Below are 17,353 nucleotides of genomic sequence, written 5' to 3' on the forward strand. Positions count from 1 at the left end.
CTAAAATGTGATTAGATCTTAATCTAAGTCCTAATAATAGATCCGATAACCTGATCAAACAAATGACACAAAAACATGACCCAATGAGGACGAACAAGCTCCGTGACGCCATTTGGCACGCCCCCCACCTTGGCCATTCACCTTGGCCAGCTAAGCGCCCGCTCACTGACCAGCCTCCACACGGGCGAAGGCACTATGGCCCAGGCCTTAGCCTCAGTACCTGGTGGCGCCCCCTTTAGCCTCAGTGCCTGCGGGCGCCCGCTTTAGACTCAGTACCTAGTGGCGCCCCCGTTAGACTCAGTACCTGGGGGCGCCCCCTTTAGACTCAGTACCTGGGGGCGCCCCCGTTAGACTCAGTACCTGGGGGCGCCCCCTTGAGCAGCAATGACTTCAGCTAAGTGTTTCCTGTAACTGCTGGTCAGTCTCTCACATCGGGTTTGAGGCATTTTGGCCCATTCCTCCTTACAGAAATGCTTCAGCTCAGTGACATTTGAGGGCTTCCTTGCATGGACAGCTCACTTCAGGTCCTGCCACAACATTTCCATGGGGTTTAGCTCCGGACTGTTACTAGGTCGTTCTAAAACGTGGATTTCTTCTTCTGCCGCTATTCTTCTGTAGATCTGCTTGTATGTTTGGGATCATTGTCTTGCTGCATCACCCACTTTCGCTTCAGCACGCATGGCCTGACACGCTCCTCTAGAATCTTCTCATACAATGTAGAATTTATGGTTGTGTCAATGATGTCGAGCCGTCCAGGTCCTGAGGATGCAAACCAGCCCCAAACCATCATACTCCCACCACAATGCTTGGCGGTTTGGTTGAGGTTCTTCTGTTTGAACACAGTGTTTGGTTTTCACCAAACATAACGTTTCTCATTGAGGCCAAAAAGTTTTACTGTCCAGAGAACTTTGATCCAGAAGTCTTGTGGATCATCTCTATGCTCTTTGGAGAACTTCAGACGGGCAACAATGTTCTTTTTTTTAGAGAGCAGTGGTTTCCTCCTGGCTATCCTTCTATGAACACCATTCTTGTTCAGTCTCTTTCTGATAGTTAAGTCATGAACACTTCAATTAGCCAAGCCGAGAGTGACCGGCAGATCCCTGGGTGTTACTCTGAGGTTCTTTGTGACGTCCTGGGTGATTGGCTGGTTTGTTCTTGGAGAGATTTCGGTAGGACGACCGCTCCTGGGTAGGGTGACTGTGGTCTTGAACTTTCTCCATTTGTCTGACAGTGGATTGGTGGAGACCCGAATCCTTAGAAATAGTTTTGTAACCCTTTCTAGACTGATGAGCATCAATAACGGCTTTTCTGAGGTCCTCCAGAGATTTCTTCTGATCGTGGCATGGAGTGTTGCCACACACCTGTATGGTGAAGACCAAACTCACAAAGATTTAAGGTTTGAAATATGAGAAAATCCTAAGTGGTTCACAAACTGTCTCGCCACTGTGTGTGTTCTCACCCTGTTCTCTCGGGGATAGCTTGGTGTGGGTGTGTGTGTGTGTTATCCCACCCTGCTTTCTCAGGGATTGCATGCAGAGGGTATATATGTGCTATCTCACCCTGCTCTCTCAGGGATAGCTTGGTGTGTGTGTGTGTGTGTGTGTGTGTGTGTGTGTGTGTGTGTGTGTGTGTGTGTGTGTGTGTGTGTGTGTTATCCCACCCTGCTTTCTCAGGGATTGCATGCAGAGGGTATATATGTGTTACCTCACCCTGCTCTCTCTCCTCAGTAATAACCTGCTGTGGCTGCAGTGTGTGTGTGTGTGTGTGTTATCTCGCCCTGCTCTCACGGGGATAGCTTGCACTGGATATATATACAGTATATATGTTATCTCACCCTGCTCTCACGGGGATAGCTTGCACTGGATATATATACAGTATATATGTTATCTCACCCTGCTCTCTCGGGGATAGCTTGCACTGGATATATATACAGTATATATGTTATCTCACCCTGCTCTCTCGGGGATAGCTTATACTGGATATATATATATGTATGTATATGTGTTATCTTGCCCTGCTCTCTCGAGGATAACTTGCAGTGTGTATATATGTGTGATCTCGCCCTGCTCTCTCGGGGATAGCTTGCACTGGGTATATATACAGTATATATGTTATCTCACCCTGCTCTCTCGGGGATAGCTTGCACTGGATATATATACAGTATATATGTTATCTCACCCTGCTCTCTCGGGGATAGCTTGCACTGGATATATATACAGTATATATGTTATCTCACCCTGCTCTCTCGGGGATAGCTTGCACTGGGTATATATACAGTATATATGTTATCTCACCCTGCTCTCTCGGGGATAGCTTATACTGGATATATATATATGTATGTATATGTGTTATCTTGCCCTGCTCTCTCGAGGATAACTTGCAGTGTGTATATATGTGTGATCTCGCCCTGCTCTCTCGGGGATAGCTTGCACTGGGTATATATACAGTATATATGTTATCTCACCCTGCTCTCTCAGGGACAGCTTGCACTGGATATATATACAGTATATATGTTATCTCACCCTGCTCTCTCGGGGATAGCTTATACTGGATATATATGTATGTATGTATATGTGTTATCTTGCCCTGCTCTCTCGAGGATAACTTGCAGTGTATATATATATGTGTGATCTCGCCCTGCTCTCTCGGGGATAGCTTGCACTGGGTATATATACAGTGTTATCTCACCCTGCTCTCTCGGGGATAGCTTGCACTGGGTATATATGTGTTATCTCACCCTGCTCTCTCTCCTCAGTAATAACCTGCTGTGGCTGCAGTGTGTGTGTGTGTGTGTGTGTGTGTGTGTGTGTGTGTTATCTAACCCTGCTCTCCTCAGTAATAACTTGCTCTGGTTGCAGTGTGTGTGTGTGTGTGTGTGTGTGTGTGTGTGTGTGTGTGTGTGTGTGTGTGTGTGTGTGTGTGTGTGTGTGTGTGTTATCTCACCCTGCTCTCTCTCCTCAGTAATAACTTGCTCTGGCTGCAGTGTGTGTGTGTGTGTGTGTGTGTGTGTGTGTGTGTGTGTGATCTCACCCTGCTCTCTCTCCTCAGTAATAACTTGCTCTGGCTGCAGTGTGTGTGTGTGTGTGTGTGTGTGTTATCTCACCCTGCTCTCTCTCCTCAGTAATAACTTGCTCTGGTTGCAGTGTGTGTGTGTGTGTGTGTGTGTGTGTGTGTTATCTCACCCTGCTCTCTCTCCTCAGTAATAAATTGCTCTGGCTGCAGTGTGTGTGTGTGTGTGTGTGTGTGTGTGTGTGTGTGTGTGTGTGTGTGTGTGTGTGTGTGTGTGTGTGTGTGTGTGTGTGTGTGTTATCTCACCCTGCTCTCTCTCCTCAGTAATAACCTGCTGTGGTTGCAGTGTGTGTGTGTGTGTGTTATCTCACCCTGCTCTCTCTCCTCAGTAATAACTTGCTCTGGTTGCACACCACGTTCGCCTTCCTGTACCTGCTGCTCACGGTGTACAGCATGCGGCGTCACACCTCCAAGATGCGCTACAAGGAGGATGACCTGGTAATGCTGAGCAGCGCAGGGACACTACTGCAGAGTATCTCACCTCAAACATACACAGAGCATCTCACACGCTCGCTGAGACGGGAGCACAGGGAGACTGCTGCAGAGTATCTCACTCACTGAGACGGGAGCACAGGGAGACTGCTGCAGAGTATCTCACTCACTGAGACGGGAGCACAGGGACACTGCTGCAGAACATCTCACACACTCACTGAGACGGGGAGCACAGGGACACTGCTGTAGAGTATCTCACACACTCACTGAGACGGGGAGCACAGGGACACTGCTGCAGAACATCTCACACACTCACTGAGACGGGGAGCACAGGGACACTGCTGCAGAGTCTCACACTCACTGAGACGAGGAGCACAGGGACACTGCTGCAGAACATCTCACACACTCACTGAGACGGGGAGCACAGGGACACTGCTGCAGAGTCTCACACTCACTGAGACGAGGAGCACAGGGACACTGCTGCAGAGTATCTCACACACTCACTGAGACGGGGAGCACAGCGACACTGCTGCAGAGTCTCACACTCACTGAGACGGGGAGCACAGCGACACTGCTGCAGAGTCTCACACTCACTGAGACGGGGAGCACAGGGACACTGCTGCAGAGTCTCACACACTCACTGAGACGGGAGCACAGGGACACTGCTGCAGAACATCTCACACACTCACTGAGACGGGGAGCACAGGGAGACTGCTGCAGAACATCTCACACACTCACTGAGACGGGGAGCACAGGGACACTGCTGCACAGTATCTCACACTCACTGAGACGAGGAGCACAGGGACACTGCTGCAGAACATCTCACACACTCACTGAGACGGGGAGCACAAGGACACTGCTGCAGAGTCTCACACTCACTGAGACAAGGAGCACAGGGACACTGCTGCAGAACATCTCACACACTCACTGAGACGGGGAGCACAGGGACACTGCTGCAGAACATCTCACACACTCACTGAGACGGGGAGCACAGGGACACTGCTGCAGAACATCTCACACACTCACTGAGACGAGGAGCACAGGGACACTGCTGCAGAGTATCTCACACTCCCAGTTTCTATCATATCTCCCCTCCCCCTTCTCTCCTCTAAGCTGCACATATTAACCCCCCCCTCCTTCCCTAGCGCCCCCCCCCCCCCCCTTACGTGATTGCCGGCGATTTGTGACATCATTTATTTATTAACATCTATTTGTCATGCCCGAGTAGATGGTGTCACCAGGGCAGTGTGATTGCCATTGAGCTGGTGGTTTGGCGCCACGTGACCTGCGTGTGGTATGTAACGGCGCTGTCTCTTGTGTCCCAGGTGAAACGCACGCTGTTTATTAATGGCATCTCCAAATACGCAGAGCCCAAAGATATCAAGAAGCATTTTGAGTGAGTTGTGGAGTCTTTGTGGGACAAAATACTTCCCTTCCTCCTTCACTTTCCCTTCCTTCCTCCTTCACTTTCCCTTCCTTCCTCCTTCACTTTCCCTTCCTTCCTCCTTCATTTTCCCTTCCTCCTCCTTCACTTTCCCTTCCTTCCTCCTTCACTTTCCCTTCCTTCCTCCTTCACTTTCCCTTCCTTCCTCCTTCACTTTCCCTTCCTTCCTCTTTCCCTTCCTTCCTCCTTCACTTTCCCTTCCTTCCTCCTTCACTTTCCCTTCCTTCCTCCTTCACTTTCCCTTCCTTCCTCCTTCACTTTCCCTTCCTTCCTCCTTCACTTTCCCTTCCTTCCTCCTTCACTTTCCCTTCCTTCCTCCTTCACTTTCCCTTCCTTCCTCCTTCACTTTCCCTTCCTCCTCCTTCACTTTCCCTTCCTCCTCCTTCACTTTACCTTCCTTCCTCCTTCACTTTACCTTCCTTCCTCCTTCACTTTCTCTTCCTTCCTCCTCCTTCCTCTTTCCCTTCCCTCCTCCTTCACTTTCCCTTCCTTCCTCTTTCCCTTCCTTCCTCTTTTCCCTTCCTTCCTCCTTCACTTTCCCTTCCTTCCTCCTTCACTTTCCCTTCCTTCCTCCTTCACTTTCCCTTCCTTCCTCCTTCACTTTCCCTTCCTTCCTCCTTCACTTTCCCTTCCTTCCTCCTTCACTTCTCCTTCCTTCCTCTTTCCCTTCCTTCCTCTTTCCCTTCCTTCCTCCTTCACTTTCCCTTCCTTCCTCCTTCACTTTCCCTTCCTTCCTCCTTCACTTTCCCTTCCTTCCTCCTTCACTTTCCCTTCCTTCCTCCTTCACTTTCCCTTCCTTCCTCCTTCTTCCTCTTTCCATTTCTTCCTCTTTCCCTTCCTTCCTCCTTCACTTCCCCTCCTTCCTCCTCCTTCAATTTCCCTTCCTTCCTCCTCCTTCACTTTCCCTTCCTTCCTCTTTCCCTTCCTCCTCATTCACTTTCCCTTCCTTCCTCCTTCACTTTCCCTTCCTTCCTCCTTCACTTTCCCTTTCTTCCTCCTTCACTTTCCCTTTCTTCCTCTTTCCCTTCCTTCCTCCTTCACTTTCCATTCCTTCCTCCTTCACTTTCCCTTCCTTCCTCCTTCACTTTCCCTTCCTTCCTCCTTCACTTTCCCTTCCTTCCTCCTTCACTTTCCCTTTCTTCCTCTTTCCCTTCCTTCCTCCTTCACTTTCCCTTCCTTCCTCCTTCACTTTCCCTTCCTTCCTCCTTCACTTTCCCTTCCTTCCTCCTTCACTTTCCCTTCCTTCCTCCTTCACTTTCCATTCCTTCCTCCTTCACTTTCCCTTCCTTCCTCCTTCACTTTCCCTTCCTTCCTCCTTTACTTTCCCTTCCTTCCTCCTTCACTTTCCCTTCCTCCCTCCTTCACTTCCCCTTCCTTCCTCCCTCCTTCACTTCCCCTTCCTTCCTCCTTCACTTTCCCTTCCTTCCTCCTTCACTTTCCCTTCCTTCCTCCTTCACTTTCTCTTCCTTCCTCCTTCACTTTCTCTTCCTTCCTCCTTCACTTTCTCTTCCTTCCTCCTTTACTTTCCCTTCCTTCCTCCTTCACTTTCCCTTCCTTCCTCCTTCACTTTTCCCTTCCTTCCTCCTTCACTTTCCCTTCCTTCCTCCTTCACTTTCCCTTCCTTCCTTCTTCACTTTCCCTTCCTTCCTCCTTCACTTTCCCTTCCTCCTTCACTTTCCCTTCCTTCCTCCTTCACTTTCCCTTCCTTCCTCCTTCTTCCTCTTTCCATTTCTTCCTCCATTTTCCCTTCCTTCCTCCTTCTTCCTCTTTCCCTTCCTGCCTCCTTCACTACCCCTTCCTTCCTCTTTCCCTTCCTTCCTCCTTCACTTCCCCTCCTTCCTCCTCCTTAACTTTCCCTTCCTTCCTCCTCCTTCACTTTCCATTCCTTCCTCTTTCCCTTCCTCCTCCTTCACTTCCCCTTCCTTCCTCTTTCCCTTCCTCCTCCACTTTCCCTTCCCTCCTCCTTCACTTCCCCTTCCTTCCTCTTTCCCTTCCTCCTCCACTTTCCCTTCCCTTCCTTCCTCTTTACCTTCCTTCCTCTTTCCCTTCCTCCTCCTTCACTTTCCCTTCCTTCCTCCTTCACTTTCCCTTCCTTCCTCCTTCACTTTCCCTTCCTTCCTCCTTCACTTTCCCTTCCTTCCTCCTTCACTTTCCATTCCTTCCTCCTTCACTTTCCCTTCCTTCCCCCTTCACTTTCCCTTCCTTCCTCCTTCACTTTCCCTTCCTTCCTCCTTCACTTTCCCTTCCTCCCTCCTTCACTTCCCCTTCCTTCCTCTTTCCCTTCCTCCCTCCTTCACTTCCCCTTCCTTCCTCTTTCCCTTCCTTCCTCCTTCACTTTCCCTTCCTTCCTCCTTCACTTTCCCTTCCTTCCTCCTTCACTTTCTCTTCCTTCCTCCTTCACTTTCTCTTCCTTCCTCCTTCACTTTCTCTTCCTTCCTCCTTCACTTTCCCTTCCTTCCTCCTTCACTTTCCCTTCCTTCCTCCTTCACTTTCCCTTCCTCCCTCCTTCACTTCCCCTTCCTTCCTCTTTCCCTTCCTCCCTCCTTCACTTCCCCTTCCTTCCTCTTTCCCTTCCTTCCTCCTTCACTTTCCCTTCCTTCCTCCTTCACTTTCCCTTCCTTCCTCCTTCACTTTCTCTTCCTTCCTCCTTCACTTTCTCTTCCTTCCTCCTTCACTTTCTCTTCCTTCCTCCTTTACTTTCCCTTCCTTCCTCCTTCACTTTCCCTTCCTTCCTCCTTCACTTTTCCCTTCCTTCCTCCTTCACTTTCCCTTCCTTCCTCCTTCACTTTCCCTTCCTTCCTTCTTCACTTTCCCTTCCTTCCTCCTTCACTTTCCCTTCCTCCTTCACTTTCCCTTCCTTCCTCCTTCACTTTCCCTTCCTTCCTCCTTCTTCCTCTTTCCATTTCTTCCTCCATTTTCCCTTCCTTCTTCCTTCTTCCTCTTTCCCTTCCTGCCTCCTTCACTACCCCTTCCTTCCTCTTTCCCTTCCTTCCTCCTTCACTTCCCCTCCTTCCTCCTCCTTAACTTTCCCTTCCTTCCTCCTCCTTCACTTTCCATTCCTTCCTCTTTCCCTTCCTCCTCCTTCACTTCCCCTTCCTTCCTCTTTCCCTTCCTCCTCCACTTTCCCTTCCCTCCTCCTTCACTTTCCCTTCCTTCCTCTTTACCTTCCTTCCTCTTTCCCTTCCTCCTCCTTCACTTTCCCTTCCTTCCTCCTTCACTTTCCCTTCCTTCCTCCTTCACTTTCCCTTCCTTCCTCCTTCACTTTCCTTTCCTTCCTCCTTCACTTCCCCTCCTTCCTCCTTCACTTTCCCTTCCTTCCTCCTTCACTTTCCCTTCCTTCCTCCTCCTTCACTTTCCCTTCCCCTCCCTTCCTCTTTACCTCCCCCTCCCGTCCTCTTTCCCTCCCCCTCCCTTCCTCCTTTCTTTCTCTCTCCTATTGGTCCCTTTCTTCCTCCTTCACTTTCCCTTCCTTCCTCCTTCACTTCCCCTCCTTCCTCCTTCACTTTCTCTTCCTTCCTTCCTCCTTCACTTTCCCTTCACTTTCCCTTCCTTCCTCCTTCACTTTTCCTTCCTTCCTCCTTCACTTTCCCTTCCTTCCTCCTTCCTCCTTCACTTTCCCTTCCTTCCTCCTCCTTCACTTTCCCTTCCTTCCTCCTCCTTCACTTTCCCTTCCCCTCCCTTCCTCTTTCCCTCCCCCTCCCTTCCTCTTTCCCTCCCCCTCCCTTCCTCCTTCCCTCCCCCTCCCTTCCTCCTTTCTTTCTCTCTCCTATTGGTCCCTTTCTTCCTCCTTCACTTCCCCTCCTTCCTCCTTCACTTTCCCTTCCTTCCTCCTTCACTTTCCTTCCTTCCTCCTTCACTTTCCCTTCTTCCTCCTTCACTTTCCCTTCCTTCCTCCTTCACTTTCCCTTCCTCCCTCCTTCACGTTCCCTTCCTCCCTCCTTCACTTTCCCTTCCTTCCTCCTTCACTTTCCCTTCCTTCCTCCTTCACTTTCCCTTCCTTCCTCCTTCACTTTCCCTCCCCCTCCCTTCCTCCTTCACTTTCCCTCCCCCTCCCTTCCTCCTTCACTTTCCCTCCCACTCCCTTCCTCCTTCCCTCCCCCTCCCTTCCTCCTTTCTTTCGCTGTCCTATTGGTCCCTTCCTTTGACTCTTGGGTGATACATTCTGTATATTGTGAGCATGTTCTGTGGTTATCATGCATGAGCCTTTCACACGTCATCGTCTTTGTGGTTGCATCAGGCACTGCAGGAGTTGGGTAGTCATCAGATATTGTGTGTAAATAGCGATAATACTTAAATTCCTATTTAGTGTTACTAATATACTGTGATATGTAACAGGAAAATTTATATTTATATATATATATATATATATATATATATATATATATATATATATATATATATATATAAATAAATAAATAAATATAAGCCAGGCTGCTCAGAGAAAATTGACAGATACAAGTCAAAAGGCAAAAACGTGTAACAAATCCAGCGCCTGAGATAAATATCAGCAATATGGGATCTAACCGTACATAAGTGTCCAGTCTGGAGGATCCGGTAATCTTCAGATATGCCACACGCCGGTAATCTTCAGATATGCCACACGCCGGTAATCTTCAAATATGCCACACGCCGGTAATCCTCAGATATGCCACACGCCGGTAATCTTCAGATATGCCACACGCCGGTAATCTTCAGATATGCCACACGCCGGTAATCTTCAAATATGCCACACGCCGGTAATCTTCAGATATGCCACACGCCGGTAACACATGGGAAATATCATATATATCATATATATCACCCCCTAGTGATACGCTGAAACACCCCCTAGTGATACGCTGAAACACCCCCTAGTGATACGCTGAAACACCCCCTAGTGATACGCTGAAACACCCCCTAGTGATACGCTGAAACACCCCCTAGTGATACGCTGAAACACCCCCTAGTGATACGCTGAAACACCCCCTAGTGATACGCTGAAACACCCCCTAGTGATACGCAGAAACACCCCCTAGTGATACGCTGAAACACCCCCTAGTGATACGCAGAAACACCCCCTAGTGATACGCTGAAACACCCCCTAGTGATACGCTGAAACACCCCCTAGTGATACGCAGAAACACCCCCTAGTGATACGCAGAAACACCCCCTAGTGACACGCTGAAACACCCCCTAGTGACACGCTGAAACACCCCCTAGTGACACGCTGAAACACCCCCTAGTGTCACGCTGAAACACCCCCTAGTGTCACGCTGAAACACCCCCTAGTGACACGCTGAAACACCCCCTAGTGACACGCTGAAACACCCCCTAGTGACACGCTGAAACACCCCCCTAGTGACACGCTGAAACACCCCCTAGTGACACGCTGAAACACCCCCTAGTGACACGCTGAAACACCCCCTAGTGACACGCTGAAACACCCCCTAGTGACACGCTGAAACACCCCCTAGTGACACGCTGAAACACCCCCTAGTGACACGCTGAAACACCCCCTAGTGACACGCTGAAACACCCCCTAGTGACACGCTGAAACACCCGCTAGTGACACGCTGAAACACCCGCTAGTGACACGCTGAAACACCATCTAGTGACACGCTGAAACACCCGCTAGTGACACGCTGAAACACCCGCTAGTGACACGCTGAAACACCCGCTAGTGACACGCTGAAACACCCGCTAGTGGCACGCTGAAACACCCGCTAGTGACACGCTGAAACACCCGCTAGTGACACGCTGAAACACCCGCTAGTGACACGCTGAAACACCCGCTAGTGACACGCTGAAACACCCGCTAGTGACACGCTGAAACACTGTTTATTGAAACAATAACAGACATGTCTAGATCACAGGGATAATGAACACTGCAGTTGGTCTCCAGTGAGAGGAATTGAAATCCCACTTTTGACCAGCAGGATTTCAATGAGCATGTAGGATAGTTCTGTCCAAACCGGCTGGCTTCAGGAGGCTGTAGGAGTTACAGCCAAGGCACTCACACCGGCGCCGTCTGTGTGGTATATCTGAAGATTAACCGATCCTCCAGACTGGACATTTATTTATGGTCAGATCCCATATTGTTGATATTTATCGCAGGCGCCGGATTTGTTAGTCATCAGATATTGACTCGTTTTCCGAAAGGATACTCCTCCATCTCCTGCAGTGTAGGAGGGTATAGCTGCTTTCTAACCTGGTGCCTGTCCTGTTTCAGAGAGGCGTATGCCAACTGCACGGTGCTGGAGGCGCGGCCCTGTTATAACGTGGCCAGGCTCATGTTCCTGGACACAGAGAGGTGAGAGGAGCCCACTGTGCTTCATTCCACCCACATCTGATGGGTGGTTGTGTGGAGGGTTGGCGCCGTTCGAGTTTTCAGGCCATGGTAATGAAGCGGTGCCAACTTAGCGAACATGGCCCTAAGTGCCATGGTTAAAATTATGGTTTGTCCAAACGCCATTTTCCCCATCAAATGCGTCCCCGCTTATGACTTGTGAAGAAGCTGCATTCATAGTGTGAGATTCGCCGACGTGCCGTACCGTTTCTCTCCCGAGTGATCCCCACGTTAACTCCCACAGCACTATCAGGGGGCCTCAACTCCAGTCTGCAATCCCCCACAACAGGTCAGGTTTTCAGGATATCCCTGCTTCAGCACAGGTAAGTCAATCAGTCCCTGCTTCAGGCACATGGATCATGGATAGCTCTGCTAGAGCCGGACTCTGTAATCTTATCCCCATGGCTCATGGATAGCTATGCTAGAGCCTGACTCTGTAATCTTATCCCCATGGCTCATGGATAGCTATGCTAGAGCCTGCCTCTGTAATCTTATCCCCGTGGCTCATGGATAGCTATGATAGAGCCTGACTCTGTAATCTTATCCCCGTGGCTCATGGATAGCTATGCTAGAGCCTGCCTCTGTAATCTTATCCCCGTGGCTCATGGATAGCTATGATAGAGCCTGACTCTGTAATCTTATCCCCGTTGGTGCCAGCGTGACAGCATAACGTTGCAACGTGGTAACTTGCCGGGTCCTTTGGCTGTAATACGAGGACACGGCGTCTGTTGTGGCTTCTGTAGCATTTATTTTGCATGCAAATGTCTGTCCCAAACCCTTTGGTGCAGCGGTTCCCCGTCTTTATTACACTGTGCTCCCCCTGCCAGAAAATATTTGTTCCGCGAACTCCTAATTAATGAATAAATCTTCTTGCCGACTCGTCAGACTTTTGCTAACAAACCCGTGTGACCGATCCCAGGCAGTATATAGTGTCCTGAACCTGTGTGAGAACACACGCTTAATAATCCCCCAAACTGCCCCTCAGTGTGTGCAGACATCATGGGGGGTACAGCTGTCACTCACTGCATGAGCTTCCAAAGTCACACCCCACAATGCCTTGCTGCTGTAGATGCAAAGCATTGTGGGGAACGACTTTGGTTCTCCTGCTGTAAGTGACAGCGATATTCCCCACACTAAGGTGCTGCTTGGAGCCTTACTAGGTGCGCAGTCCCCACCCACACAGGTTCAGGACCCCGCTATACTGCTTGGGAGCCGCCATCACAGATTTTTGGGGTGAACCCCTTGAAGACGCGTCACGAACCATTAGGGGTTCGCAAACCTCATTTTAGGAGTAACTGCTATAGTGGGTATTGAAAAAAGCTTGGCTGAAAACCAAAATGTATCTGTCATCCAAAGCTGGTATTATACAGTAAAGGGTTAATTTCCAGCAGGCGGTGTGTACTTCCCATGCGTAATGTGGCATCATAAGGCATCCCAATATACCGTCCGTCTATACAATCCATCAATTTATACTGTCCATCAATCTATACCGTCCGTCTATACAATCCATCAACCTATACCATCCGTCTATACAATCAGTCTAAACTGTCCCTCTATACTGATGGATTGTATAGATTGATGGATTCTACAAACTGTCCCTCTGTTCAATCCATCAATCTATACCGTCCGTCTATACAATCCATCAATCTATAGTATTCTATACCATCTGTCCAGTCGTCCATACAATCTGTTCATTCGTCCATCAATCCATCATTCTGTACCATCCATCCTGTCCACCGATCATCCAATCGGCCTGTACCAGCCGTCCATCTGTCCATACAATCCATGCATTTAAAACTCTGAGATAGAAGTCTGATCTTCCCAGTACACACCATCTGCGTGTTAGAGCGCTCGCCTTTCTGTACAGTAACTCTCCTCCTGCGTGTTAGAGAGCTCGCCTTTCTGTACAGTAACTCTCCTCCTGCGTGTTAGAGAGCTCGCCTTTCTGTACAGTAACTCTCCTCCTGCGTGTTAGAGAGCTCGCCTTTCTGTACAGTAACTCTCCTCCTGCGTGTTAGAGAGCTCGCCTTTCTGTACAGTAACTCTCCTCCTGCGTGTTAGAGAGCTCGCCTTTCTGTACAGTAACTCTCCTCCTGCGTGTTAGAGAGCTCGCCTTTCTGTACAGTAACTCTCCTCCTGCGTGTTAGAGCGCTCGCCTTTCTGTACAGTACTCTCCTCCTGCGTGTTAGAGAGCTCGCCTTTCTGCACAGTAACTCTCCTCCTGCGTGTTAGAGAGCTCGCCTTTCTGTACAGTAACTCTCCTCCTGCGTGTTAGAGCGCTCGCCTTTCTGTACAGTACTCTCCTCCTGCGTGTTAGAGAGCTCGCCTTTCTGTACAGTACTCTCCTCCTGCGTGTTAGAGAGCTCGCCTTTCTGTACAGTACTCTCCTCCTGCGTGTTAGAGCGCTCGCCTTTCTGTACAGTACTCTCCTCCAGCGTGTTAGAGCGCTCGCCTTTCTGTACAGTAACTCTCCTCCTGCGTGTTAGAGAGCTCGCCTTTCTGTACAGTAACTCTCCTGCATGTTAGAGAGCTCGCCTTTCTGCACAGTAACTCTCCTCCTGCGTGTTAGAGAGCTCACCTTTCTGTACAGTAACTCTCCTTTTGCGTGTTAGAGAGCTCGCCTTTCTGTACAGTACTCTCCTCCTGCGTGTTAAAGAGCTCGCCTTTCTGTACAGTACTCCTCCTGCGTGTTAGAGAGCTCGCCTTTCTGTACAGTACTCTCCTCCTGCGTGTTAGAGAGCTCGCCTTTCTGTACAGTAACTCTCCTCCTGCGTGTTAGAGCGCTCGCCTTTCTGTACAGTAACTCTCCTCCTGCGTGTTAGAGAGCTCGCCTTTCTGTACAGTAACTCTCCTCCTGCGTGTTAGAGAGCTCGCCTTTCTGTACAGTAACTCTCCTCCTGCGTGTTAGAGCGCTCACCTTTCTGTACAGTACTCTCCTCCTGCGTGTTAGAGAGCTCGCCTTTCTGTACAGTAACTCTCCTCCTGCGTGTTAGAGCGCTCGCCTTTCTGTACAGTACTCTCCTCCTGCGTGTTAGAGAGCTCGCCTTTCTGTACAGTAACTCTCCTCCTGCGTGTTAGAGAGCTCGCCTTTCTGTACAGTAACTCTCCTCCTGCGTGTTAGAGAGCTCACCTTTCTGTACAGTAACTCTCCTCCTGCGTGTTAGAGAGCTCGCCTTTCTGTACAGTAACTCTCCTCCTGCGTGTTAGAGCGCTCGCCTTTCTGTACAGTAACTCTCCTCCTGCGTGTTAGAGAGCTCGCCTTTCTGTACAGTACTCTCCTCCTGCGTGTTAGAGCGCTCGCCTTTCTGTACAGTAACTCTCCTCCTGCGTGTTAGAGAGCTCGCCTTTCTGTACAGTAACTCTCCTCCTGCGTGTTAGAGCGCTCGCCTTTCTGTACAGTAACTCTCCTCCTGCGTGTTAGAGAGCTCGCCTTTCTGTACAGTAACTCTCCTCCTGCGTGTTAGAGCGCTCGCCTTTCTGTACAGTAACTCTCCTCCTGCGTGTTAGAGCGCTCGCCTTTCTGTACAGTAACTCTCCTCCTGCGTGTTAGAGCGCTCGCCTTTCTGTACAGTAACTCTCCTCCTGCGTGTTAGAGCGCTCGCCTTTCTGTACAGTAACTCTCCTCCTGCGTGTTAGAGCGCTCGCCTTTCTGTACAGTAACTCTCCTCCTGCGTGTTAGAGCGCTCGCCTTTCTGTACAGTAACTCTCCTCCTGCGTGTTAGAGAGCTCGCCTTTCTGTACAGTAACTCTCCTCCTGCGTGTTAGAGCGCTCGCCTTTCTGTACAGTAACTCTCCTCCTGCGTGTTAGAGCGCTCGCCTTTCTGTACAGTAACTCTCCTCCTGCGTGTTAGAGCGCTCGCCTTTCTGTACAGTAACTCTCCTAGCTGTCTGCCCAGACCTTCGCTTTACAAATCCTGCAGCTTCTGCTCGTGAAATTTCAATTCGATCTGGCTGATTTAACAAATCCGAAGGAAACAAGAATAGAATAATAATATAATACGCCCCATTGGGAGAAGTTCATGTGCATGTTTTCTGTATCCGCGTTGGGTTGTTCTGCTTTGTTTTACCTATTTCATCTATTACTTTAAGTCCTGTTTGAATGGATCTGACACGTCGTCGTTTGAAGTATTGTAATTGTGTACGGTCCCTCCCTCCTCCATCCTCTGTGTGACCGAGGGAACAATGTGTTTTATTTCATGATAAAGCTTGTAATAAAACATATATTCGCAAGGATAATATATTTCTTTCCTCTCTGACACTATAACCCCTTCTCTTCTCATTGCCCGGCTTCTGATTCCTCGCGCCCTCCCCTCCTCGTCTTCTCGTCTGCAGGAAGAAGGCAGAGCGTGGCCGCATGTACTTCACTCACCTGCAACACAAGGAGAATGAGACATCCATGATTAACCCCAAGCCCTGCGGACACCTGTGCTGCTGTGTGATTAAAGGGTGTGAGCAGGTACTAGCACGGGTGGGCGAGACCACTGAGCGGGTGCGAGCGGGCGCAGTTGCGAGGGAGCAGGCACGGAGGGCAGGAGTGGGTGCAATTGAGTGCAGGCATGCTTGGGAGCGGGTGCTGACGGCAGTGACAGGGCTTGGAAGCAGGCAAGTTTTAGGGGAGGGCGAGGTTTGTAGCGGGGCACAGAGAGGGCGATGACTGGACGAGCAGGGGGGTTGGGACGGGGGTTAGGAGCGGGTTGGGAGCGGACGGGCTGGGTGCAGGGTTGGGAGTGGGCGGGGCTGGTTGCGGGTTTGGGGGCTGGTTGGGAGTGGGCGGTGCGGGGTTGGGGAGCGGGCGGGGCTGGATCTGGGGTTGGGAGCGGGCGGGGCTGGATCTGGGGTTGGGAGCGGGCGGGGCTGGATCTGGGGTTGGGAGCGGGCGGGGCTGGATGCGGGGTTGGGAGTGGGCGGTGCGGGGTTGGGAGCGGGCGGGGCTGGATCTGGGGTTGGGAGCGGGCGGGGCTGGATCTGGGGTTGGGAGCGGGAGGGGCTGGATGCGGGGTTGGGAGCGGCCGGGGCTGGATGCGGGGTTGGGAGCAGGGGGGGTTGGGTTTTATGCGGGGTTGGGACGGGAAGTGGGTTTGGGAGCGGGTTAGGTGCGGGGTTGGGATTGGGCGGGGCTTGATGCGGGGTTGGGACGGGAAGTGGGTTTGGGAGCGGGTTGGGATTGGGCGGGGCTTGATGCGGGGTTGGGACGGGAAGTGGGTTTGTGAGCGGGTTGGGTGCGGGTGCGGGCACGGAGCCATCGGGGTTTGGACGGGAAGTGGGTTTGGGAGTGTTTTGGGTGCGGGCACGGAGCCATCGGGGTTGGGACAGGAAGTGGGTTTGGGAGCGGGTTGGGTGCGGGGTTGGGATTGGGCGGGGCTTGATGCGGGGTTGGGACGGGAAGTGGGTTTGGGAGCGGGTTGGGTGCGGGGTTGGGATTGGGCGGGGCTTGATGCGGGGTTGGGACGGGAAGTGGGTTTGGGAGTGGGTTGGGTGCGGGGTTGGGATTGGGCGGGGCTTGATGCGGGGTTGGGACGGGAAGTGGGTTTGGGAGCGGGTTGGGTGCGGGGTTGGGATTGGGCGGGGCTTGATGCGGGGTTGGGACGGGAAGTGGGTTTGGGAGCGGGTTGGGTGCGGGGTTGGATTGGGCGGGGCTTGATGCGGGGTTGGGACGGGAAGTGGGTTTGGGAGCGGGTTGGGTGCGGGGTTGGGATTGGGCGGGGCTTGATGCGGGGTTGGGACGGGAAGTGGGTTTGGGAGCGGGTTGGGTGCGGGGTTGGGATTGGGCGGGGCTGATGCGGGGTTGGACGGGAAGTGGGTTTGGGAGCGGGTTGGGTGCGGGGTTGGGATTGGGCGGGGCTTGATGCGGGGTTGGGACGGGAAGTGGGTTTGGGAGCGGGTTGGGTGCGGGGTTGGGATTGGGCGGGGCTTGATGCGGGGTTGGGACGGGAAGTGGGTTTGGGAGCGGGTTGGGTGCGGGCACGGAGCCATCGGGGTTGGGAACCTGTGGATGTGAATACTCTAGTGACTGACGATGAGAATGTATATTACACCCGTGGTTCTCTCTCAGGTGGAGGCCATAGAGTATTACACACGGTTGG

At 51.3% G+C, this 17,353-nt stretch overlaps 1 protein-coding gene across 1 annotated transcript in view; it reads left to right on the forward strand.

The window, feature by feature from the left end:
* The window catches only part of TMEM63B (transmembrane protein 63B), a 91,467-nt gene that overhangs the window by 67,778 nt on the left and 6,336 nt on the right, over positions 1-17,353 (forward strand). Inside the window, exons 10-14 of the mRNA XM_075595112.1 lie at positions 3,399-3,507; positions 4,827-4,897; positions 11,154-11,234; positions 15,603-15,726; positions 17,323-17,348. Coding sequence (XP_075451227.1) covers positions 3,399-3,507; positions 4,827-4,897; positions 11,154-11,234; positions 15,603-15,726; positions 17,323-17,348 — 411 coding nt within the window. The remainder of the gene's footprint in view (positions 1-3,398; positions 3,508-4,826; positions 4,898-11,153; positions 11,235-15,602; positions 15,727-17,322; positions 17,349-17,353) is intronic.

This window comes from Ascaphus truei, chromosome 4, assembly GCF_040206685.1.
Source record: "Ascaphus truei isolate aAscTru1 chromosome 4, aAscTru1.hap1, whole genome shotgun sequence".
Classification (NCBI taxonomy): Eukaryota; Metazoa; Chordata; class Amphibia; order Anura; family Ascaphidae; genus Ascaphus; species Ascaphus truei.